Source organism: Vulpes lagopus, chromosome 7 (genome assembly GCF_018345385.1).
Source record: "Vulpes lagopus strain Blue_001 chromosome 7, ASM1834538v1, whole genome shotgun sequence".
NCBI lineage: Eukaryota > Metazoa > Chordata > Mammalia > Carnivora > Canidae > Vulpes > Vulpes lagopus.
Genome location: NC_054830.1, coordinates 53,525,072 through 53,552,069, shown reverse-complemented (window position 1 = coordinate 53,552,069; position 26,998 = coordinate 53,525,072). Strand labels below are relative to the sequence as shown.

Here is a 26,998-nt window from a genome sequence, read left to right as displayed (position 1 = left end):
GCAGTGCAACCAGGGACAAAGAGGTAGTTTCCCTTCCAGAATCTCAGCTTCTGGAATATCCCTCTGACTCAAAGTCAGCAAAACCCTTGGCTCTGGGCTGCACACAAGGCATGCAATCAGCCTTCATCAAACGTGGACTTCTCTAGGGTCCCACCAATGGAGAGAGCAGCACCAAGAAGGGAGCAGCTCCCAGGACTCACAACTCCACAGTGGCAGAGGTGGCCGGAACCTCACACTCTTCCTCACCATTCCTCTGGGCTGTGGTCAGCGCCAGACTGGGAAGTGGGCCAGGCCTGTCCGATGCATGTGTAACAGCCTCTGGCACTAATTACTGTGATTCTTCCATCAGTGAGACCAGCACCCCACTCCGTTCAGCACAGCAGCTGACGGCTAAACCACCTCATGCCAGGGCACTGGGAGAGCTGCTGATCCCACCGTGAAACATCATGCTGGATGCCGGGGCTGCCTCCCCACCAGCCTGGGGACCCTGCAGGACAGAGGCTTGGTCTGGCCACCCCTGTGCTTCACCTCCTAGAGCAGATACTGAGCCAACACTCCATGATAGTGAGCGAGAACCACACCCAGGTTCTGGTGGCCCCCGAAAGTTCTCCTCTCCTCTCCCTGTGCTGAGGCCATGTGGCCTCTCCTGTCCTTCCCCAAGTGGTTCTCCCAGCCTTAGGTGAGAAGGGGACAAACACATTTTTACATTATCATATAATACTTATTTAAATAAACGTCTTTGGGGCAGCCCTGGTGGCTCAGCCATTTAGTGCTGCTTTTGGCCTGGGGTGTGATCCTGGAGACCTGGGTTCAGGTTCCGCGTCAGGCTTCCTGCATGGAGACTGCTTCTCTCTCTGCCTGTGTCTGTGCCTCTCTCTCTCTCTCTGTCTCTCATGAATGAATGAATGAATGAATGAATAAATAAATAAATAAATAAATAAATAAATAAATAAACATCTTTGTCACTCTGTGATTATTTGTTTTATGTGTCAGGTTGGTTAGGCCATGGTACCCAGTTGTTTTGTCAAACACCAGTCTAGAAGTCACTGTGAAGTTATGTTTGTGGACTTTTGCTGGAGCCAGATGTGATTAACACTGACAATCAGCGGGCTTTGAGTGAAGCAGATTACTCTCCATGTTGTGGGTGGGCCTCATCTAATCAGTTGAAGGTCTTGATAGCAAAGACAGAGGTTCCCCCAGGAAGAAAGAGAATTCTGCCTCAAGGCTGCAGAAGAGAAGCCCCCTGCTTGAGTTTCCAGCCTGCCCAAGCTGCACTACAGGTTTCCGTATGCCAGCCCCACAATCACACGAGCCAATTCTTTAAAATCTTTCAATAGATAGATACATAGATCTCATACTGATTCTATTTTTCTAGAGAACCCTGACTGATGGACTCTAAGCCCACTCTCCTCATCCAAGTGAATGGAGGCCCCCAGAGTAGACATCAGTTGTTTCTAGCCATGCAACATCCAGCTCTCCTTATTTTGGTAATAACACCCTGATTTTGCTCTAGGTGGGGAGACGCTCTGTCCGTGTATTTCATGGGGCTTATCTTGCTTCCAAGGTGGGCCAATACCCAGGTTTAGCCAGTCAGAATAGTCCATTCTCTAGGCTACAGGAATTGGCTAAGGAATGGATATGTGACCCAATACTGTCCAATGGGACACAGCCCCAGGACTTTTGCTGGAGCCATCTGTGCCTTCTTTCTCCATCAGAATGTAGAATGATAGGAGTCTGGAGCAAAGCCAGCAAAACAGAGAAAGAGAGGCAAGGAATGAAAAGATCAAGCTGTGATGTCCTCCTTTGAGCCCCTGGATTCAGCCATTCCTGAAGCTGATGTAAACATGTAAGCTCTCTTCCTGGCTTGGGCCAGTTGGGGTTGGGTTTCTGTACTTTATAACCTGGTACCACCTCCTTCAGCAGGCTTGAGAAAGAACCTGGCTTCTGTTTTGGACACTGGTGTGCAAGCTTGGAAGCAAAGCTGATGGGCAGGGCAACAAAGGAAAGGCTGTGAAGGGGAGGGAGAGGGAGTGGGAGAAGATACCCAGCACCAGGGCTGCCAGGGGACAGGCTGGAAGAGAGAAGAGAGGATGGCCGGGTGAATGTGACTCCATGTTGCTCTGTGGGGTGTGATGTAAGCTGCTCCTTGTCCCTCCAGGGAATCTTTAGTAAAGTGACATTTACACTCCCACTCTCAGTGCATGAAAGTCCTGCTGTTCCACCTCCACGCAAACACTCAGTATTGTCAGTCTTTTTAATGTCAGCCCTTCTGGTGGGTATCTCCCTGTGGTTTTAATTTCCATTTCCCTTTGTAAGATGCTGTCGAGTACCTTTTTATATGTTTACTGGTCATTGGGATCTCCTTTGTGAAGCACCTACTCAAGTCTCTTGTCCAGTTTGCTGTCTGGGGGAGGGGAGTTCTTGTTGATTCATAGGAGCTCTTTATATATTCAGGATATGACCCTTTGTTGACTATATATGCTGAATATGGTTACAAGTTGGGCACAGAAACCATAGGCTACTCGTGAGACTTAGGTGTACGTGTACTTGGGATGTGTCTAAAAGGTGTCTTTGAACAAATCATGAAGCATTTCCATCTTGGATGTTATAGGAATCTCTGACCCTCACATTAAGGTTACATGGAGTATTCAAGCACAGTTCAGGGAGAGCAAGAAAGCAGGAGGGCAGTGGGAAGGAGGAAGACAGACAATAAGTATCTGCCCTAGGCCAAGACCTGTGCCAGATGTGTCAGCTGCTTCATCTCACTCCTCCTGCTGCCCTGGCCTTCCCCAAACAACACCAGACTTGTCTGCACCTCAGGACCATTGCACGCACTATTCCCTCTGCCTGTGCAGTTCTTTGCAGAGCTGGCACCTTCTCATCGTTCAAGTGCATGTTCAATTGTCAGCTCCCCAGGGAAGCCTTCCCTGGGTGTCGCAACTGAGGAAGCATCTCTACCATCTCTGTGACCCGACTCTGCTTCACTGATGCTCATTTCGTGGCCGTTGTTAGACAGCACACCTCTCTGCTGACATGGTGCCTGGCTGGCTTGCACACAGAATGTAAGATCCATCAGGACAAGGCGCTCATCTTTCTTAGGCACCACGATACCCCCTGGGCCTAAGGCAATGCCTGGCACATAGCAGCTGCTCGGTGAACATCTGTCAATGATGTTGACGCAATGATTTGTGTCACAATGATTCATCTGTGAATGAATGAACAAGCCTCACAGCAACCCCGTCAGATAAACACCAACACTGGGCCCATTTCACAGAGGAGACCTAGAGAAGTGAGGTGACTCGTCCAAGGTCTCTGAAAACGTGGCAGAGCAGCAATGGTACCTGGTCCTTGTGACTCCACAGGCTGGCCCTGGTCTCCTGCCCCACTCTAGCTCTCTGGGGGTGGCCGTCCAGGTATTATCACTTTGTCTTATGACTGGATTTCTGGGCCCCCGGATGAGCTGGGTCAGAGAAGGTACAGGAGAGAACAGACTGCGGCAGGGACAGTTGCAGAGGCTGGGACCCTTGCCAGGGCACCAGTGCATGAACTGGAAAAACCAGGCTCACCACAGTGAGCAAACCATCTCCAGAGATGTCCCAAGAGTCAACTAGTCCGAACCCCTCTGCAGAACAGGAACCCTTTTGACAGCAGCCTCAATGGGGAGCTCACTACCTCCTGGGACAGTCCAGTCCAGTCTTGCCCAGCTCCAAGGGAAGCAAATGGGTGCTAAGGCCTAGCTGGGAGGTCTGGAAGGGAAGCCCAGCACCTCCAGAATGAGGAGAAACTCTGAGTGCTGCTGAAATGTGACAAGAAATTAGGTTAAAGAAGGAATAATCAGCTCATTAACCCTCTCACCAGACTCCACATACACACACACACATACATACACACACACACAGCCTGCTTCAGAGCTACACTGCTGGCTGTCACTGCCTGCCTGGATCCGGGTGGAGCAGTACAAGTGAAATATTTTATTTATGTGTCGTGCATATTTATTAGGAAGAGGTAAATAAATTAGCTGCCTGCCATCTGCAACCACCAGCCTACGATACGTTTCTTCCCTCCTTTCCTGCCTTGGGAGGGGCCATGCCAGCAAAGCCCTGGGCTTGGAAAGTAAGGGGCCCTTCTTTTAGTATGATTTTCTCCAGGGCTAGAGCAGCCCTAGAGTTACAATTTTTCTGAGAAAATGGACATTGAGTACTACTGTAGGCCATTTACCCCATAGCCGATCCCCCTCCCCCCCACTCCCAGGAACCTGGGAGGTGGGCATATTGTCATCCTCCTTTTATAGATGAAGACACAGAAGCTCAGAGACATTAGGTCACTCATCTAGGGTCACACAGCAAGTGAGTGGAGAGGCTGAGCTCAAGCCAGGAGGGCCCCAAGACTTCCACAGTGTGCAGGGGAGAAAGGCCAGACCAAGACCTGATTACATTCTCGGCTCTGACGTCAGTTGCCTGGGGGTCCACGCTGGTCCCTTAACTCTCCTGACCCCCCTCTGGGGGATGGGAAAGTAAAATACAACAGGACAGACTCCACACAGGGCTGTGTGGAAAACCCAATTGCCACCTATCCCGAGTGGCCTTCAAGCCCATCATGGAGGCTCTGGACTCCCCCGCTGAAAGGGCCAGACCCCACCCCTGCCCTGCTGTGTGACTCTGGGAACACCAGGGAACTGCTCAGAGCCTCTGTTTTCTCTGCTGTAAAATGGAAAAACAACTTGGTGAGGGTGGGGGAAGGGCGCAGGCTGTGAGGAGGAGGATCTCACAGTGTGGAAAGGTTTGTAAAATGCAGGTCTGGTGGGAAGCAGGGGGCAGGCTAGGGTCAGGGAACTTGGGGGAGGAAGGAACCTAAAATGCCCAGAGAGGGGCCATGACTTGCCCAGGGTCACACAGCAATCATGGCCATTAGGAGCCTCAGACCATCTGCCTCTCAGGCCACAGAGACAGAGCCCAGAGCACTGAGCCCAGCATCTCCTAAGTTCAGCGTGGATCTGAATCTTTCATGAAGCATCATAAATCTCCCCAGAATCGCTCCTGCCCAAGCCCACAAGCCCTGCCTCACTGCCTCTGCCTCCCTGCAGGGCCTTTTCATTAAATTAAGGGCAGAATCAATGCAATTGCTTTGGATTTTCCCTGAGGGGCCACCAGCCACCTCCCTTCAGGGAGCTTGCAGCACCAGAGCTGCTGCAGGCTGCTCACCCAACCCCTCAAACAAACATTATAGAGCTCTCTAGATGAAATATTTTATAGGATGTCTGATTTAGTGTCTTCCATGCTGACGTGAGTAAGCCCCCACTACATGCCAGCAAAACCTCCTAGTAGCCCCAGGAGGCAGAAGGAGCCTATTTCACATAGAAGGACAGTTCAGAGCAAACACGGGCCTATCAGACCCCCAATTCTGGAGCCCAGTGAGGTGGTGGGGGGACCACTGATGCACAGAGCCTGCTTGTGCTAGGGCAGCTGTCCAAGGGAACAGGCATGAGCCACAGCAAGGAGACAGGTCAGACCCCAAGGAGGCCAGGCAGCAGCCCCAGTGTACTCTGGAGCAAGCCAGTCTCACTTCTTGACCTTCTTCATGAAGAAGGGAGCAGCAATAAGAGTGGCTAGCTCAATGAGGCACCTACTGTGTGCTGGGCATCGCGAAGGTTTCCCATGACCCTCAGAAGAGACCCAGGGGCGCCAGGGTGGCCCAGTTGGTTAAGCATCTGCCTTCGGCTGGGGTCATGATCCCAAGGTCCTGGGATCGAGTCCCACAAGCAGGGAACCCACTTCTTCCTTTCTCTGCCTCCTCCCCCACTCTCTGTCTCTCATGAATAAATAAAATCTTAAAAAAAAAGAAGAAGACACCCACCTGCTGGCCTACCAGTCTCACCCCATTCCACTCTCCTGCTCCACCACCACACTGTGGCCACACCGGCTTCCGCTCCTCAAACATACAGAGAGTACCCAGGGCCTCTGTCCCTGCTTTTCCTCTGCCTGGAATCCTCCTCTCCCAGATCCTCCCTTGGTTGGTCCCAGCACACATCACCTCCTCCAGGAGGCCCTCCCTGACCACCCATCACCCTCTTTCATCTCATCCCCTTTTCTTGTCTTCTGAGTGGCACTTCTCCCTGTGAACTTGTATTCATTTCTCCACCAGTTTATGGTTTCTCTCCCCTGTACCATGAGGACAAGCACTGTCTTGTTTACTACTGTATCCCAGCACTTAGAACAGTGGCTGGTATATGGTAGGTCATAGTTAAACAACCACAGAAGGACAGGAGAAAGGAAGGAATCAAGCCACAAAGGGTCTGAGTGCCAGGACCAGGACAAGGGCAAGAGGGAGGCAGCAAATGCCTGGGGCTTGGGCAAGATGATGACAGCCCTCCCCTCCCTTCCCCACTGGAGGTTGGTTCCCTGCATCGAAAGTGCTGGAAGGGAGGGATTAGGGCAGGGGGTGGCTTCCCAGAGGGAGTGGGGAAGCCTGGTGGGATCCAGAGAAGGGGAAATGGCCTGGAACATTAGGAACAGCAACACTCCAGGAGGTTACATGGCCATTAAAAATGACAAGTGTAAGAAATAACATCTGCAGGGGGAAAAAGGCCATGCAGAATGACATCAAGGCTGATGGCGACCACAGGAAAGCTGAGTCTCGCCACAGCCTTGTTTATAACAGCACAATGCTGGAAACAACCCTGATCCCCAAACGTGGGGGAGCAGGTGGATATACTCCATCTGCTACAGACACCCCAGGGGGCATTCTGTAACTGATCCTATAAAACTTAACAAAGAAAAAAACCCCACAAAATGGTATATTCATACGATCTCAACAAAAATAGACAGCGAGGGAAAGAAGACTGGAAGGAGATGCACCAAAGTTGTCTCTGGATGGTGGGTTGATGGAGGATGATTTAACTTTCTTCTTGTTTTTTTATCTTTCTTTCCAGAATGGTCTACATTTAACAATAACTGCATACTCAATCAGAGAGAAAGTAACTTAATATATAAGGATACTCTTGTGGCACCTGGGTGGCTCAATCGATTAAGCATTTGACTCTTGATTTTTGGCTCAGGTCTTGATCTCAGGGTTGTGAGATAGAGTCCAGTATCAGGCTCTACGCTGGACGTGAAATCTACTTGCTCCCTCTCTTTCTGCACCCCCCCTCCCCCACTTCCACATGCTCTCTCTCTCTCTTTTAAAAAAAAGATTTCATTTATTCATGAGAGACAGAAAGAGGCAGAGACATAAGCAGAGGGAGAAGCAGGCTCCCTATGGGGAGCCCGATGCAGAACTCGATCCCAGGACCCAGGGATCACGCCCTGAGCTGAAGGCAGACCCTCCACCACTGAACCACCCAGGTGCCTCACTCAAATAAAATCTTTTTTAAAGAAAAGGATATTCTTTTTAATGACTGCAAGAGGCCAGGAAAATGTGTACTATCAGTGCTGTATGGAGAAGAAGGGACATTACAATGTTTTTTTTTGTTGTTGTTGTTTTTACTGATAACTCTGTGTTTAATTATTTAAAATATTTCAAACGCCCAATGACCATTTTATGTTTTATTTTTTTTTAATTGGAGATAGAAAAAGGACAAACCATGAAACTGGCCCACAGGAGGGCTGAGAAACAAGTCCTAGCTCAGCCACAAAGTGGGGCGAATCTCTTCTCCTCTCTGGGCCCCCATATCCCCGTCTGTAAAATGGTGTTAACCACCCGTATCCCCCACTGTTGTTGTAGAATCCAATTCTTGAAAGATTTCAAGATCTTTCTTGTGTGCTGGGCATCGCGAAGGTTTCCCGTGCCCAGCACTTAGTAGATACTCAGTAAATGTTGCCCTCTGCCCTCCAATCAAGGGAAATCTCAGCCCAGGATCCCAGGGTCCCTCCAACTACTATAGTCCAACAAGTAGGCAGGGACTGGTTCTCAAATCCTTTTGCTCTTGCACCTCATCTGTATAAAAATGTCTGCGCATTGCCCTGCAGATTATTTATGACTTACCCATGTGTTTCCATATCCACGTGTCACTCAATTATAAGCGTACACCAAACTAGAAAAAAACTAAAATGTGATAGAAAACAAACGTAGGGATCCCTGGGTGGCGCAGCGGTTTGGCGCCTGCCTTTGGCCCAGGGCGCGATCCTGGAGACCCGGGATCGAATCCCAAGTCGGGCTCCCGGTGCATGGAGCCTGTTTCTCCCTCTGCCTATGTCTCTGCCTCTCTCTCTCTGTGTGACTATCATAAATAAATGAAAAATTAAAAAAAAAAAAGAAAGAAAGAAAGAAAGAAAACAAACGTAAACTAAAACTCCTAGTATTTTTTTTCCATCTCTTTCTTCAAAAGATGGTCCTGGGTGAGGCACCCCTACCTCACTCTGTGGGGTCCTGGATAGCAGAGACCCCTGAGGTCTCTGTCAGCATATGGTACCAGCAAATGGCCAGCACTCAATCAAGAGTAGTTCAGAGGGACATCTGTGGTTTAGGCTGGCTTATCTTCGAAAGAAACAAAAACAGCGAAAAGAAAACTACACAAGGGATCCCTGGGTGGTGCAGCGGTTTGGCGCCTGCCTTTGGCCCAGGGCGTGATCCTGGAGACCCGGGATCGAATCCCACGTCGGGCTCCCGGTGCATGGAGCCTGCTTCTCTCTCTGCCTGTGTCTCTGCCTCTCTCTCTCTCTGTGTGACTATCATAAATAAATAAAAATTTAAAAAAAAAAAAAGAAAGAAAGAAAATTACACAAACCAGAGTCTGACCCTTCAAGTCTGAAGAACCCTGGCCTTCCCTGGGACCTGCACTCTTCCTCTCTCTGGACACAGTCTCCCCACCCAGAAGCTGAGGGAGCTGGACCATGTGGCTTCTGAGGGAGGGGACTCTCCACCATCCTCCAGGCATCATCACCTTGAGCCCCTTTCCCACTCCCTTGAGGAAGGCAGCCTCTCTTGGGAGGCCGTGAGAGACCATAGAGATTTACAGCCTCCTGGGGCCCAGCCTCACTATAAAATACAGCTCTCCCCACCCTGCCTGTCCACCAGGACTCCTGCCAACCACCGCCAGCTGCCCATGAGCCCCCAGATATAAATCTTGAGGCCCAGCTCCATCAGCACAGAAGGCAAGCGGTAAATTTGAGGCTCCCTGGTCTCTGGCAGTGGAGCTTCCTGGGAGAATTCATCTTTCACCCTAGGATAAATTATCCTTGCTGGACTAGAGAGGAAAAGCATTTGATCATACAGTTGAAAAATGGTTGTTCAAAGGGCACCCCTCCATGGGGTTCCCCAGCTGGGCTGCCAGATGCCAGAGCTATCCATCCAGAGGCCTCCAGGGCAGATGCCTCTTGGCAGGTCTCTCACACTCAGCCCCCTAAAATCCACCCCTACCTGCCCCCCAGCTCAGTGAAAGGCACTAGCATACTACCCCCAGGCCAGGAGAAATCCCAGGCAGGAAACTGAGTGTCATCCAGGCCCGGCCCTCCACAGTTGTCCATTGCCACATCTGGCCCATTCTGCTGCCTATGTCCCCCTACTCTGGGCTTGCAGTCTCTGCCCTGTGGAGCAGACAGGCCAGAGGCCAAACCAAAGTCACCATCAGCCCTGGGAACTTGAACAAGCACACCCACCTCAAGGTTTTTTTTTCTCCTCTTTTGTAAAATTACATGAATCCCAAAGGGGACTAGAAATCTGAACAGCCATTCTGGAGAGCCATGTCGCACCGGGAGCTGAGAATGATCTATTTCTTACCCCCCCGGTCTTATATTGCTCTTCAAAAAGCACAAATGTCTTAATCACTCCTCTTCAGGGACAATATGTCTCATGATAAAAGAGCAAGGTGCAGAAGTACACGACAGTATGCTGCTGTTTGTGTAAAAAGAAGGAAAATTGGGCATAGTGCCAGGAACAGGTGACCGCAGTTCCCGTCGGTAGAAGGGGTGGGGACTTGGCAAATGGGAGCAGAGGTTCCAGAAAGACCACTGATGTGGTTGGAGGTTTTCATCAGAACCACGTAGCCCTGTGTTCCCATGCCAGTCTGCCACTGATGGACAGTTGGTGTATTTCCTTTTCCCCCTCTGCTAACACCGCAGCCAATGTCTCTGTCCATGGTGCCTTATGCATCTGTGCTAGATTTTTTTTTTCTCTAGACTAGAAAATATTTATAGTACTTACACTTAGAAAAGGAATAGTTGGGTCAAAGGGTTTACGAGCTTTCCAAACTGCCAGATAACTTATCAAACTGCCCTCCTATCTGCCTCTCCTTCCTGCACGTCAGCTTCAGCGTCCCCTGTGACCGCACCAACACTAGATGCTATGAATTTTTTAACTTCTCCTTAAAATTGATACTGTGCTATTGTTTCTCTGAGAATTTTCCTCACGCTAATAGAATAATCCCATAAAATGTTGAGGTTGGCCGTCTTTCATTCACTTTCTGGCCGTTTGTCTTCCAGTAACATCCTGCTTGAATCCATGATGTTCCTCCTAGACTATCTTTTCTTATTGACTTCTTGACCTTTCTTATTAACTGTGTATATTTTCTTATTGGCAGGAGATCTTGATATACACTGGATATCAGTCTTTACCTGTGATGTATGTTGTAAATACTTTTCCTCCCGATCCGTGGCTTGTCTTGGAACCTTGTGAAAAATGCCTTTAGTCATACATAACTTCTATATTTTTAAGTAGTCCAATTTTTCAATCCTTTCTTTCACAGCATCTACTTTTGTAGCTTCCATTTCCTCTGAGAATGCTGATAACCCGACCTTGCGGGGTTGTTAGGGGGAACAGAGACAATGTGAATAAGGCACCCTGCAAGGCTGAGCAGATGCTCCTAACATGGTCATTTTGGGAGTCTCCCTGCCTCACCTTGCCTTCCATGCCCCAGCAGCCAGCAGAAGCTTCCTAAACGTGCCACCTCTTGCTTAAAATCCCTTCAGCTACTTGATGATGACGAAGTTCAAACTCTATTAGTGAGTAGGTAGATCTCAAAAAGAAATACCACTAAGGCTAAGTAAGTGAGTGAACGCATCGGGGGCCGGACAGGGAGCATGGGAATACACTCCTGGCCCACACGGGACAGCAGAAATGTAAGCCCAGGGTTACCAGGTCCTCTGAAGAAAGCTGCAGATCTATTTATTTTTTTTAAGATTTTATTTATTTACTCATGAGAGACAGAGAAAGAGAGAGAGGCAGAGACACAGGCAGAGGGAGAAGCAGGCTCCACGCAGGGAGCCCGATGCGGGACTCGATCCCGGGTCTCCAGGATCACACCCTGGGCTGAAGGTGGTGCTAAACCACTGAGCCACTCAGGCTGCCCTCTATTTTCTTAATGTCAATCCCACCCTGCCCCCCCAACACACACACACACACACACACTCAAGTTTAATGACAACCAATTTCTTTGCACCATTGTCAGGGTCAAGAAAGACCCATTTGTAACCAGGGTGTGGCCATCTCTACCCTCACAATCTCTCCCCAGCCAGAATCGTGCCCACTCCTCCCCCACACACAGTGCATACAGCTGACGTGCCAGCCAAACTGCACAACTGTGGTCACACCAGGTTTTTCTCAACTCTGTGCTTTTGCACACACTGATCTCTTGGCCGTAAGTGCCCTTCCCTTCCTGGCCACTCACTCGTGCTCTTTCAGGTCAGAGGTCAGTGCCAACTCCCAACCCCAGGGAGAATTCCTGGGTACCTCATTGCTTGTGACTTTTGGAAACAGAATTCCAAAGGAAGCAGCCTGAGGTCAAGGAAAGCACCCTGGTTTGGGAGAAAGAGATTCCTGGGATAGAAATCTGCTTTGCCACTTCCTAGCAGCACATCCTTGGGCAAGTGACTTAACCGCTGTGCCTTGGGTTAACAGCTGTGAGATGGAGACAGTAAGACCTACACATGGTCAGGTTTCCCAGAATATAAAGTGAAAGAGAAGTAGCTGGCACATAGTAGGGGCTTGATAATGAAATTGCAGACTTAAAGAATAAATGAGAAGGAGAATAAATATTTCCTCAGAACGCTCGAACACACAGGCAAGGTGTGGTCCTGCTCAGTGAGTAACTGGGCACTGCCCCCTCACTGTGCCAGTCACCATCCCACTAGTACACCCTACTCCATATAGCTGGCAAAGCCCTCCCCTATCTGTCATCTCTGGATCCTCACGACAGCTCTCCTGGTCATAGAGGTTTGTTTAGATATTGGAATGAGGGGCGCCTGGGGGACTCAGTGGGTTAAGCGTCCACCTTTGGCTCAGGTCATGGTCTTGGGATCTTGGGATTGAGCCCTGCATCAAGCTCCCCACTCAGCCTTTCTCTCTCAAATAATTAAATAAAATCTTTCGAAAAGGAATGGAATGAGGTGGGGACTGCATACCAGGCAGGGAGAGGCAGTTCACCTCAGTGGGGAGCCCCGCACACACCAGGAGCTCAGGCCAAGTCCACAGCCCCTCTGAGCCTCAACGTCCCCATTACTAGGCCACTGTGAGTGAAGGATGTGAACATGATCAGTACAGGGCCCAGTTCACAGTAGATGCTCAGAAAGGTGTGTTCCTCCCCTTCCTTTCTATTTCATGCACCACTCACTTAGTGGACATCAACTGTATGCCAGTGCTGCAGACCTACAGAGGGATAGACAGGGCTGCTGCTCCTGGAGCTCTGTGTATAGTAGAGGAGACAGATGAGTAGACATGATTGTGCTCCAAAAAGGAAAGGGGCCAGGACAGATACGTGGAGGGAGAGGCTAACACTGCCATGTTGGGAGGAGGAGGAGGACATGGAAACTGCACATTGGCCTGGGGTTGGAACCAGAGGAAACAATACTTTTCTGGGTGGAGGAGCGGGTGGAGGAAGCACTCCAGGCAGAGCGGCAGCCTGAGCAAAGGCTCAGAGGTGGGGCTGAACATGGTAGGCATATGACTAAGGAGGAAAGAAAGGTCACTGCAGCCAGATGGTGAAGGGCCTGGGGTATTAGAGCCCTCCAACTCCAAAGGAGCACCGCTGGACTCCCAAGGTCTTTGTTTGAATCGGTGTTTAACATTTTGCAGTTGGGAGGTGGCATGTAAAACTCTGGGTTTTTTGCTTCTCTAGAAAAATCAGATCTGGGATGCTGAGCCAAAGCTCCTATAAAGTCTACATACAGTCTCTGTCCCCCAGACCCATTTCACTCCCTTCATCCACTAATGTTTACTGAACAACTACCAAGTGCCAGGCAATGTACTGGTTACCAGGGATAACGTGGAGAATAAGATGGACACACAACCACAGCCCTCATGGCACTTGCATAAAGTGAGAGAGAAGGGCAATGAACAAGGATATAACATAAGGTCAGGAAGTGCAAACTCTGGTAAGAAAAAGAAAGCTATGGACTAAAAAGCTGGGAGGGTCAGGGAAGTCCTCTCTAAAGACGAGACAGTTGCATAGATCTAAACGAAGTGAGTGAATTGTGTACATGTAAGATCAACCCAGCAGAAGGAACAGCAAGTGCAAAGGCCCTGAAGCCTTCTTCACTCATCTACTGGGTCACTTGCCTTGCCCCTCCTTAAGTAATGGAGCACATGAGGAATGTATAAATGGATGGAAACCACTGCCAAAGGTATGTTTCAGGTAAAATACCTCTGACCAGTGGTGAGAGAGACAGGGAGAAATAGAGACACGAATGGAAGACATGGTATGATTTGTTTCCAACAGGAAACAGGATGATTTCTTTTTCCAAAGACAAAGAGGCAGAGGAGGCTCATCATACACGGAACATTAAAACTTAAGCACAGGACAGAGAAACCAAGGGTGGGAGCAAGGAAATCCTCATTTCCTTCCTCACCAGCTGCCTCATCTGCCAAGCCCCACACAGTGGTAGGCAGGAGTAGGGAAAGAGAGACTAAGAAAGCTTCTGCAGCCCTGGAGCTGGTTGCTGTTGTTGCCATGTTTTGTCTCTTCCCAAGCCCACCTGGGCTGCTGCTTTAGAAAGTCAACTGCAAAGGAAACACTTTGGTGGGTTTTGTTTATTGTTTCCCCAATCCCTTCCTCAGCAAAATTAAAGTGTGGATTCCTTGTCCTTTTACCCACAAAGTAGAAGAAAGAGAGAGCATTACTGTTCTAAAGGAGAGGGGAGGGGAAAAAACAGAACTACAATCTCAAACCAACCTTCTTGGCAGGGTGGAGGAGGCAATTCTGCAAACTGACATCACAGTCCATGTCACAGGACATAACCTCTGCCACTCAAAGCTTTATTTGCATTTTTAGAGATAGAGGGAAACGTTGAAAATCAGCTCCAGGGCTGACATCGCAGTTATTAAAACCAAACAAAAGAGCCTTTCCCAAGACTGGCTGGTTCTTCTTAAATTTATCTGGGCCCCCACTACCTGATTTAAGGCAATGAGCAGATGTTTCACAGCAGGAAGTGCATTAGCTCCAGATGCTGCCGCTTTGTTCAAGACGGGCACACACATGCACCGGCAACCACACACACACATGCACGTACTCGCGCGTACACACACACATACACACACACACACACATACACACAGGACTCGGGGCAATGAACATTCCCAAGCTCCCCTTTTAGCACTTGGCATGCCCGCATGGACCATTTGTAACCTCTGCCTGCAGTTCTGACACAGAGATGAGCAGCGGGAGTGAGTAGCCAATCAGATCCTGCCCCATCGTCTTCCCGTTGTCTCCTAGGTAACCGGCACAGGGACACATCAGCTAGCTGGGTACCACGGACACACACACACACACACACACACACACACACACACACGAGCCCATAATTGCAGGGACACCGGATGTGCCTGTCAGAACTCTAGACAGCTCCCCGGAGCGGCATTCAATGCCTTTGGTCCCTGCCTGTCTGGCAGCCTCAGCCCCTACAGCTTTCCCACCTCCGCTCCTTTACTCATGCCATTCCTCTGCCTGGCGTGCCTCTCCCCACTGCCATCTCCATCACTCCAAACCTTGCTCATCTTCGGAGCCAGCCCAAGTCCTTGGTCAAGACTTCAACAGCTCCCAACACAGAATAATATCCACGCTCCTGCGCCTACAGTGATCTGGCCTTTCATGATCTGGCTCCTCCAGCCTCACTGCTCGTCACTCTCCCTCTCTCTCACTCCTTGCTCTTCCTCCAACAGGTCAAATTGGTCCTCTCCACACTACACCCTGCAGACCAGGGCTTTTCTTGGTACTTGCTGTTACCCCGCCTACTAGCTCTGCCTTCTGCTCTTGGCATGTCTGAGCCTTCCTGCTCTTTAGTCTCAGCTCAAAAGTCACCTTTCAGAGAGGCTTTCCCTGACCACCCTTGGTTAGCCTATCTGGAGAAGTCCCTTCCCCTGGAACTCCCCACAACATTCCCCTCTGCTCTTGTGTTAACCCTCATCTCACTCATGACTCTAGTACTGTCCCATTCCTATTTTTATTTCCTTGCCCGTCCCTCCTCCCTAGGACTTGAAGTCTGTTACAGCACGGTCTTTGTCTCATTCATGGCCATATCCTCGGCCCCCAGAACAGGGCCCAATAAATATTTGTTGAATGAATAAAAAGTCATTTCCTCCTCACTGCTTCTGAATTTCCCATCTCTCTAATAAGACGAGATGACTTCTATTAACCCTCCTGGCTCACATTCCAAGAGCCCATTAGAGAGCAGAAAGGACTGGCATAAGGAAGAAAATTAAACAGGCCACACCATGGGAAGGATCTGCCAGTGGAAAGCTGACCTGCCCCGGGCTGCAGCGCCCCCCTCCTGCAAGCAGCCTGCCCACTCGGAATTGCTGCTGCTTTCAACTTCACATTCCCCAAGCACTGGGCACCTTGAACTTTTGTTATCTGATGGTCTGGGGGCAAGGCAAAGCTGAAGCCTGGCTTTCATTTTTTGGATCCCACACAGAGACCAGCAAGAACCTGGAGGTGGTGAGGGGCAGAGGGGAGTCCTCTGGAAGCATTTTACTGCAACGAATACAAGCAAATGTGTCACTGTCTACAGGACCATAAGCATTAAGGTGGAATTACATTACACAAGCCACACATGCACATACGCACACACATACACATAAACTCAGAAGCATCATGAAGTTAGAATCAGAGTTCTCCAATCTCAGTGGCTGCCCGTGTCTCTCTTCAACAGACATGACTACTACTTCCAGTTCCAAAACCTGCAGAGAGATCTGGACAGATATAATGTGCAAGTGTGTGTGTATGTGTGGGGTGGCATAGCGGGAAGCGTAACTCCACTTTTGACCAACCTCCTTGGGTAAGGCCAGATGGTGGAGTCAAGCAGGCGCACGGTAGATACAACCCAACTGGGTCCCCCAAACCCTAGGAGTGGAGAGCCTCAAAAGGCGGCTGCTCATCAGCCAGAAATCCACCGAGTCCTGAGTTACTCCACTGACCAACGCACCAATTCATTTCTCCAAATATGAAGTTAAAGCAGAGGTAAAGACCAAGAAAAGAAGAGCAGGATTAGCATTTCTTGAGTATCTACTATATGCTAGGCTTTGTAGTAAAATATCTTAACACTGATTGCTCAAGACCACCCTGCAAGGCTACGCTTCCCACTTTATGGATTGAAAAAACAAAAAACAAAAATGCTGAAGCCCAGAAGAATTAAGTAGTATGCCTAAGGTCACAGAGCTGGCAAGTGGAGAGGCTTAAGTCTGGGACATGAGTCTGGTCTTCTTTCCTCAGGGCCTGAAATACTACCACAGAATAAGTAGGTAAGCTGGTTTTATTCAAAATGTCCTTCTCACTAACTCTTCACCGAGGATGTCAGGTCTATAGTCCTGTCTCTGCATCTCTGTCACTCCTGGGCTTAACTGACCTCCTACCATGAGCCTCTTATCAAGCTGGACACATATATCAAAGCCTCTCATTTGAGATCCAGCCCACAGAAACTAATGTTCCTGTGGCCCAGAGAAAGGGATTTTTGTCTTTTTAAAACAGTAATTTCCTGCCAGCGAGGGTGGATGCACCAGCCAGCCACCCTCTGATTTAATGCTGAGCTCAAGGATCAATCTCAAGTCAGATTTTCCAAGGAAAACTTAAATGCTGGGCACCTCCTGGCATTGATGAAGGGAGAAGTGGCCTCCCGCAAAAGATGTGGCCAGGGGCAGCCAAAAAGACTGTAGAAATCACAAGACCCACATGCCTCATACATGTCACATGTGCAACTCACTGGCACTCACATGCATCTTAAAGATGATGCCCACGTGCCTCTCTCTATGCACACCTCACGTACACATATACCACCTACGTGTCTCACCCATGCCCCCCCACCCCCCATATACACACACAGGCTGGGGAGTGTGATTCAGGAGCAAGAGAGCAACACCCTCTCTCCCAGGACATCACAGCGCCCACTTCTGAGCCTGCTCTGCTATGTGCTATGCCAGGGCCAAGACCTCATTTCACCGCCCTAGGAACCCCGCAGGACACAGGGCTAGGCTCTCCCCTTACAGATACAGAGGTGAGCCTCAGAGGCAGGGAATGACTTACTTGTCCAAGATCACAGAGCTGCCCTGTTTTCTGAAGGGCCAAGCTCAGGCTGAACATTGGTCGTGGGCACCTGGCTCTGCAAGATTTTTTTTTCTTAGGGGCACTCCTCCAAGATCTCCTCCCTGTTGGTAGCCTTATCCATCTTCCTCCTCCCTCAACCCCAGGGAAGGAAACCCAGGCGCTCTCTGTGCCCTATGGCTGTGCCACCAGTATCCACTCAGCTTGAAGGAGGAGTGGGAGGTCCGCCCCCTCCACTGGGCAGAGCTGTCAGCCTGCCAGGGTCTTGGGACATCAGCTAAGGCCCCCTGAGGGTCTAAACAAGACTCTCCACAGGCTCTGCTTCCGGGTCCTGGGAACCTGGGTCCACAGTGGGGTAGAGGTTACAGATCTGACTTAACCCCGGGGCCAGGGCAGGAGGCGCAGGGATGGGCCCTGGCTGTCACCCTCCTCTCCTCCTCTCCCCCTCCCCCATGCCCCACACAGGAGCTTCTGGCTTGGGTTGAAAATGGATCCTTTGCTATGCACTGAGCCGGGCCCACCTTGGGGGGCAGATAGGAAGGGGGGGGGCTGGACACTACCAAAATCTTGCCGGTCACACAGACTCAGGTTCATGCCGCAGCTTTACCATCTACCGGCCGAGTGACCTTGGGCAGGAGGCTTTCTCTCTCTGAGGCTCAGTGTCCTCACCTGTAAAGTGGAAAGAATGACAGCGCCCTGTCGAGAGGGTGGCTGTGAAGGTTAAAGAAGGAGCAGACGGGAGGCTCTCGGTGCCCTAAGCCCGCCACCTCCCCCCCAGGTGGGCAGAGGAGCTCGGTCTGCCCCGGACTCTCAGGCCCAGCGAGTCCTAACTAGCACCGAACCCGAACTTTCCTCGGCGGTGGCGGGCCCGGGCGGGGCCCTTCTCCTCCTCCCCGCGCCCCCGCGGCTCGGACAACAGGTACGGAGGTGGGGGGCCCCGGCGAGGTGGGGGGCCCCGGCGGAGGGGGCCCCGGCGGAGGGGGCGGGCCGCAGCGCTGCGGCAGGGCCGGGCGGGGGCCGTGCGGCCGAGCCTCCGCCCGCGCCCCTCCCGCCTCCCGCGTCCCCGCAACTTTGAGCAACTGCGGGCGCGGGGAGGGCGCGGGCGCTGCGGGCGTGCGGGGCGCTGCGGGGCGCTGCGGGGCCAAGTTGGGTCCCAGCGGCCGCGGCGTCGGCCCCGGAGCCCCGCGCCGCGAGCGCCCGCACATCGCGGCCCCCGCGAACTCGCCGGGAGCCGGGAGGCACGTGGTGCCCGCGCCGGCCGGGCTGGCTCGCGGGGCGGACTCGCGGGGCGGACTCGCGGGGCGGACTCGCGGGGCGGACTCGCGGGCGGGTCAGCCTCCTGCGGCCGCGCCGCGCCGGTCCCCGCTCCGCGCTGCGAGCGCCCCCGCGGTCCTCCCCGCGGTCCTCCCCGCGGTCCTCCCGGCCAGGCCCCGCTCCGCTCCTCTCCGCCCCGCTCCGCTCCGCACCGCGTGTCCTGCGGTGACCCCGCGAGCCTCCGCCTCCCGCAGCCCCGCGCCCCGCGCCCCGCGCCCCGCGCCCCGCGCCCCGCGCCCCGCGCCGCGGCGGCTCTCCCCGGCCTGGGCAGCGGCCGCGTCCTACCTTCGTCCGGCAGCCGCTGCAGGCAGAGCGCGAGGTTCCTCCGCCAGCCCCGCATCCCGGCGGCCGCCCTGCGGCCCGGCCCGGCCTCGCCAGCGCGGCCCCGGCCCCGGCCCCGGCCCCGGCCCCGACCCCGCCCCCGCCGGGCCGGGCGGCGCAGCGCAGCGCTGGGGAGGGCCGCGGGCCCGGGGCGCGGCGGGCATGGGCGGCCGCCGAGGGTCGGGGTGCCGGGGCGGCCGCCAGGCGCTCCGCTCGGCTCGCGAGCCCGCGGCTGAGCAGCGACGCTCCCCGAGAGCGCGCGCTTTCCCCGGCGCGGGGGGCGGGGCGGGGCGGGGCGGGGCGGGGGCGGGGCGGGGGCGGGGCCGGGGCGGGAGTCAGGCTGCGGGGCGACCCCGCGGGCCCGCGCGCTCTCCGAGTCACAGCCTGGTACTCCCGGTCACCGCCAATTAGTCAATGAATGAATGAATGAGGGAAACAATGAATGCGTAAATAAATGGGAGAAGAAGGGAGTGGATGATGAGTGAATAATGAGGTGTAGAGATGAGTGAGAAGATGAGTGGCTGAATGAATGAATGAATGAGTTAGTGAATTGATGAATGAGAAAATTAACGAGTGAAGAAACATGTAAAAAAATGAGCGAAAAAATGAATGAGCCGGTGAATCAATGAATGAGGGCACCCTGGCCTCAAGCCTGTGAGAAGCGTGGGTCACTCCACAAAAGCCCTCCCCCCCTGCACCTGGGTGGCTCAGTGGTTGAGCGTCTGCCTTTGGCTCAGGGTGTGAGGTTCTAAGGTCTTCCATCCCACATCGGGCTCCCTTGCAGAAGCCTGCTTCTCGCCCTGCCTATGTCTCTACCCCTCTCTGTGTGGCTCATGAATAAATAAATAAAATCTTTTTTTAAAAAAAAAGCCATTACCCCTGTCCTGGAAGGGAGGCCTTTGGATGGCATCTTGCAGAGGAGGCCGGAGAGGCCCAGAGAGGGTGGGGCCTGTCCATGGACACACAGCAAAGGCTGGAGGCCAGCAGCAAGAGGTCTGTCTGTGTGCAGGCCTTGTCTACTGCACCCAATCAGAGCTTTCCTCCTTCTGCCTGGCAGCGGTTCAGCTCCCCAGGTCTCAGATTCTGGGAAGAACAGCCAGGGGAAGGAGCACTGGAGGGTCCTATCCTCAGAAGTCAGATTCGCCCCCACCATGGGGATGAGGAGGACGTGGGGATGTGTGGAATCCAGGCAAAGCAGTACTACACTGCCATAAAAAAGGAGGAGGACATTCTTTGGAAGAGGACAAAATGAAGAACAGTGTTTATAATATGGGCAGAAAACAGGAGGGAAGGCTGGACATTCATATTTGCTCAAGTATATGGAACATGGTCTCTACTGGAAACACTGGCCCCTTCCAGAATGGGAATCATATGGCCAGGGGCAGGTGGGAGAGATTCACTTTTCATTGAATCCCCTTCAGTGCCTCTTGAAATTTTGAACCCTGGAAATAAACAAAAAATAAGCTAAAGATTTTAAATGAATTTTTACAATATTAAAAAAAATCTATACCTCAGTAAAAGCTGTTTCCTCCCTGACCAAACGAGTCAGCCTATTTGCCTGGACACCTCTCCTGCATCTAGCTCAGGGAGGGAGAGGGGCTTCATGGTTATCCGCAGAGCAAAATATGAATGTGGTGGTTAGTGCAGATCACCAAACTTCTACCCTTTAAGAGTGTTGGGAGGAAAACAAGCATCCTCTGCTTGGATCCTGGGTTTGTTAATTTTTAGCTCTGTCTTTGGGCAAATCACCTCAATTTTAAGCCTCAGATTCCTCACCTGCAAACCAGAGATCATCATATTGTCCTGACAGAGTCCAGTAAGGCTGGAGCCAGATACTTGTATTCCAAAAGGTAGCTCAATGAGTGACAACCCCTGGCATCTTGATCCCATCAACAAAGCTACCAAAACTTTGACCTTCAGAGGTAACCCTTTTGTAAGGTGAGGGTAAGCTTTTTTTTTTTTTTTTTTTTTAAGATTTAATCCATTTATTAGAGAGAGAGAGAGAGAGAGAGGCAGAGGCAGGCTCCATGCAGGGAGCCCAACATGGGACTCGATCCCGGGTCTCCAGGATCACGTCCTGGGCTGAAGGTGGTGCTAAACCGCTAACTGCCCACCCCCCCCTTTTTAAAGATTTTTAAAAGATTTTATTTATTTATTCATGAGAGACACAGACAGAGGCTGAGAGAGAAGCAGGCTCCATGCAGGGAGACCAATGTGGGACTCGATCCCGGATCCTGGGATCATGCCCCGGGCCAGAGGCAGATGCTCAAATGCTGAGCCACCAGGCATCCCGAGGTAAGCTTTTAATGTGATCTTAGATCCCTAATACTTCAGCAAGGTTGGTATAATTAGCCCCATTTGACAAAGGAGGGCAGTGGGGTTCGGAGGAGTTAACTGTCTTACCCAAGTTCGCACAGACAGGAATTCTCAGAACTGACTTTTAAACCCAGATTTGCCCAGCTCCAAGCACCCCCAGACAGTGCTGCCCACACAGACCATGGGATATATTTATCCCCTGTTCGTGCTCCTAAGACCCTCAAATGGGTCATATCCCAGCCCTGTGTTAATTCTGAATTGTCAATCACCTCAGTAAGTAGGCCCAGGGGGGGTGAGGGCAAGGAAGGGGCAGATCTGCACCCAGGCCCCAGTCTGCAGAGTGCTGACTCCAGAACTTGTCTTAATGGCTGTGAGCTTCTGACAAGGGAGTGAGTCTCCTCAGCAGTAGAATTGTGAATCACTGTTGTCTGCCCTGAGATTGATGAGCTCCACAGCCAGGCTGCCCGCTGCTCCGAGGATGACAGGGCTGGGATGGCTGAAAGGCGAGGCAAACACACCAGCACCAAGGTCAAGAGGCCCTGGCAGAGGAGGGCAGTGAGGAGGGCAGGGCACAGGAGAGGAGTGGCGGTGGCAGGAGAGTAAGAGAAGGGACGTGGGGAGGAGGGACAGCATCATTGAGAGAGTGTTCTGGTTATCCGTTGTTGTCAATCATGCCACTCTAAACTTAAGTGACATAAGACAAACATTGTATCATGGTCATGAATTCTATGGGTCAAGAATTTGGGCAGGGCAGAGGGGCTGTCTCAGCTCTGTGATATCAGGGCCTCAGCTGGGAAGACTCGAAGGCTGGGGCTGGAATCACCCACTGGTACCTGAGCTGGCATGACTCAAAGGCTGGGCTCAGCTGACACTGTCACCCCAAGTGCCTGCCAATGGCCTCTCCGTGTAGCCTGGGCTTCCTCACAGCATGACAACCTCAGGGCAGTTGAGCCTCTTACACGGGGCTCACTGGGAGTGAGCGGCAGCGGGCATGCCAGGGTAGGTGCACCACAGCACGAAGTGGAAGCCTCATCCCCTTTGCTGAGCCAGCCCAGAGCATCATTGTTGGCTCTCCTCGAAACAGTCACAAGCCTCCCAAATTCCAGGGAGGCCGCACAGACCACCTCTTATGGGAGGAATGTCAAAGAATCTAAGTATTTTTGAAACCCACGGAAGGGAGGAAGTAGAGAGAGAGGAAAGGAGATGAGGGAGGGTAACAGAGCAAGTCCTATTTACTGGAGAAGAGAAGAAGTAAGAGAAAAACAGTAGTGTAGAAGAGTCCGAGAAAAAAAATCCCTGACTAGGAGGAGAGATGAAAGGAGTCGTAGTAGCAGGAAGAGAAGAGAAGCCTTGTGTGCAGAGGTAGCATGAAGAAGAGTAAGAAACGTAATAGCAGCCCAGCCAGAAAGAACGGCAGTGGGAACAGGAGAGGCCCTCCTACAGCAGGGAGGAGAGAGCGCGCGAACAGAAGAGTAGTTTGGGGAGTAACAGGAAAGAAATAGTAAGAAGAATAGTAAGAAGGTTGCACGTGAGCAACCTGGCAATGACATAGGGCAGGGGAGTTGTAGCAGTAAAATGGGAAAAGCAGCAGGGGGATGTTATCAGAGGAATAGGAAAAAGAAAGGGAGCAAGAATGGGGGAGATGTGAATGAATGAATGAATGAATGAATGAATGAATGAATGATGGTGGGAGCAGGACTAATAGGAGGGAGTGTGGAGAGTGGTTTAGGGCCTAGAACACTCCAGAACCAGGTACCTGCTTTCAAATCCACCTCCATACGGCACCTCTGGTGAGTTTCTGAACTGTGCCTCAGCCTTCATCTCTGTAAAATGTGGAAACCAATCATATCTCTCTGATAGGGTTATCATGAGGATCAATGAGTTAATACATTAAAGCATTTAGTGCCTGGCTCATGGTAGGGCCGATGTAGGCATTAAATACCATTACCAGTTCTATTGATACCCTAGAAGTGGGAGCGTTCCCCTGGGCAATAGAAGCAGCAGCAGGTGACTACCAGGTCCAGTTGACTCAAAGGCCTGCCTGGCCTGTTGCTGCCTGCTGGTGACTAGAATGTGACCCCCCCTCAAAGACCCAGCCCATCACCCAGCACACTTGGTTCATGGTGCACCCAACCCCCATGGCCTCTGAGCAGATCCCTGTGCAGGACATAGGGTGTGGACTATAAGCCCTGCCACAGGCAGGAACCAAGAACCAAAGCAGGGATAGAACTCAGCCAAGATTACTCACCACAGAGTGCCTGGATCTGGGCTGCACCTAGGCTTCTGGGCTCCCCTCTTCCCAGAGCTCTCAGGGGAGAAGAGGTGTTTCAGGCTGGTATACTGGAACCTTCTTGACTCCCAACTCTGACTGCATTTCATGGAAACCTAACAGCCTTTGGTTGGGAGGGCAGCAAACACAACCCGGTCTAATGACATATGACTGCTGAGTAAACCACTGGGGTGTGGGAAGGAACTAATACTACTTCTTTTTCTTCTTATTAATAAAGAAAAAAAGCTTTACTGGTATTTAATATGCAGATTGAGTGTGATACATACATTAAACTTTTACATATGTACACATTTTGGGAGTATGTGCTCCCCAATTGTTTTACCAACAGCCTGTGAGACCACAAAAGTTCAGAGAACCCTGTGCAAAGGTAATCACGCCACACAAGCCAGCCCTTCAGGGGAGGGTTACTGACAAGCAATCATCCACTAACAATTGCTCTGCAATTATTGGGGGACCCCAGCAGGGCGCCAGAAAGGTCTCTGTGTTCTGGTCTGAGCTCCTGAACAGGACCTCACGCTTTGCTTTGCTTTTCAAGCTCCGAGTGTGGGATTGGTCTCCACATCATCCTGAGCTTTTGTTTCACTCCTCCCCTGATTATTGCTATCAAACAATCAGTAATCTACATTTTTATAGGTCCTTGCCCCTCCAAGAACATTCTCCAAATAATTCCAAACAGCCTAGAAGCAGCATCGAGCACTGGAAAGAGCAACGGCTTCAGAGTCACTCAGGTCTAGCTTCAAACCTGAACTCCACTGTTTCATTCATTGACTCAACAGTTATTTGCTGAGCACCTACTATGTGTGAAGCATGACACAAAATCCTTGCTCTTACACAGCTTACACCCTATGGGGACAGCTTATTTGATGCATGACCTCAGGCAGGTCACTGTACCTCTCTGAGTGTCATTTACCTATCTTTGAAGTGGAGCTCATACCCCCCAATCTTGCAGGGCAAGCTGTGATAAGAGAAGTCCTGGGGCCTGAGGCATTCAATGGAAGGCATCCCAGGTGCCTAGACCTGGAAGGAACCTCAGCCAACCCCCTTATTCTGCAGCTTTTGACAAATGCAGTCAAAAGAGGAGCAATGACTTGTCCAAGGCCACTCATCCAAAGTGGGGCAGAGTAAGAACTGGAGTCCTGAGATCTTCTCTTATTCCTCTTTCCTCAAGTCTGAAGCTCTCTGCATGGTCCAGCCAGGGTTGAGGGGTACAGCATGTTCTGGTGTAGAAAGAAAGCACTCTGACTCCAGAGCCTACCTCTATCTTGTGCCAGTCCCCAAAACCAGAAGTCAGGTTTCTCCTGACTAACTTCACCAAGTGGTCATTGCCTGGGGAGGGTGGGTGGGGAATATCCCCCAGCTCCCTTTGAGAAACAGCAGGATTTAGTGTCTGGATCAGAACAATGCCTTGGGAGCCCCAGGCAGACTAGGGTCTGAGTCCCATAGAAATGACTATTCTTTAAACTTTCCTTTTTAGGGGCACCTGGGTGGCTCAGTGGGTGAGTATCTACCTTTGTCTCAGAGCATGATCCTGGAGTCCCAGGATCAAGTCCCGCATCAGGCTCCCTGCATGGAGCCTGCTTCTCTTTCTGCCTGTGTCTCTGTCTCTCTCTGTGTGTCTCTCATGAATAAATAAGTAAAAATCTTTTAAAATATATATATAAATAAATAAACTTTCTTTTTTAAAGATTTTACATATTTATTTGACAGAGAAAGAGAAAGAGACAAGCAAGGGGAGCAGCAGAGGGAGAGGGAGAGATACACTCCCCGATGAGCAGGGAGCCTGATCTGGGACTCTGTCCCAGGACCCTGGGATCATGACCTGAGCAGAAGGCAGATGCTTAACTGACTGAACCACACAGGTACCCCCAAATGACTATTCTTTAAATACCTACCAAGTTCACTCACAGATATGAATAGAAAGGCCCAGTACAGCATGGGGAAGGGTGAAGAGAAGCATGCAGAGGCCAGAACCAGTCTTCCTCTTCTCATCCTCTGAAGTTCATCTCCTGCCATAAGCCTGCACATCTTACTCAACAAAACAAAAGCCTGAACCCTACCGCACTGTTTTGTTAAAAGACCAGTTAGTTGGCATGCTGGGAGAAGTCTCACCCTTCCTCCAGCTACAGGGGCTCACCAAAGGACAATTTCATTGAATCCACAGAGGTCTCTACTTCGAAGAGTCTTCATATATATCCCAAGCTTTTAGTTGGAATGACGGTGGGTTATGTAGCCCAGGAGTAAGGGGGGAACCACAGGTAGACCAGGACTTAACAAAAATTGCAACTGAGACTTGAATCAGTTCAGCCTCTGATTGGATTAAGACAATACGCCCCAACTCTAGCTATGTCACAGGAAAGGGCAAAGTCTTATCTGGAGGAAGGTAACAACACCAAGATCCTTTTCTATTTCTCATGCGTGATACCTGGCATTCAACTTAGAACCAGAAAAATATCTTTAATCAGGCACATAAATAAACAGAACCAAAATGAAAAACACCTGATAGAAATAGACCCAAAGTTGACCCAAATATGAGTGTTTATCAGATATGAACTTTAAAACAACTATGATTGATATGTTCAAGAAGATGTAACAAATGAAAAATTTTATCACAGACCTGAGATCTGTAAGAAATAACCAATTGGAAATTCAAGAGCTGAAAAATAACATCACTGAAATTGAGAGCTCAGTCAATGGGCTCACAGATGATTCTGCACATCTGAAGAGAGGGTCTGTGAACTGGAAGATAGGTCAGTTAAATATATGCAGAAAAGTATCTCCAAAATAAAGAGGAAAAATAATGGAAAATACAGAAAAGAGGTGCATGGAATGTAGTGAAGAGGTCTAACACATGGAATTGGAGTTGCAGAAAGGAAGGGTGGTAGCATAGCAGAAGCAATAGTTCTAACAATGACCAGGAATTTCCCAAAATCAGTAAAAAAAAAAAAAAAAATCAAACTATAATTCCAATAAATGCTATAAACCTGAAGCAGGAGAAATCTAAGGAAAACCACACCCAGATGCCCAGAAGAGTAAAATTGCTAAAATCCGAAGGCAAATAAATAAATAAATAAATAAATAACTTAAAAGCAGTCAGAGGAAAAGACACTTGGCCTTCAAAGGAACAACAGTCACATTGGCAATGAAATTTTTTTTATATTTTATGTATTAATTTGAATTTGTATTAATTATTTTATGTATTAATTTGAAAGAGCATGAGCAGGGGGAGGGTGGGTTAGAGGGAGAGGAACAAGCAGACTCTCCCCTGAGCAGGGCGCCTCACATGGGGCTCAATCTCAGGA

The 26,998-nt window shown here is 50.7% G+C and overlaps 1 protein-coding gene across 6 annotated transcripts in view; it reads right to left on the bottom strand.

Moving 5' to 3' along the window:
* GRIP2 (glutamate receptor interacting protein 2) overlaps nt 1-19,180 on the bottom strand; it is a 98,462-nt gene extending 79,282 nt beyond the window's left edge. For all 6 annotated transcript variants that reach the window (XM_041763889.1, XM_041763893.1, XM_041763892.1 and 3 more), the window contains exon 1: nt 19,058-19,180. In XM_041763889.1, coding sequence (XP_041619823.1) covers nt 19,058-19,112 — 55 coding nt within the window. In that variant the 5' untranslated portion in view covers nt 19,113-19,180. The remainder of the gene's footprint in view (nt 1-19,057) is intronic.
* Between the last annotated feature and the right edge of the window lie 7,818 nt (nt 19,181-26,998).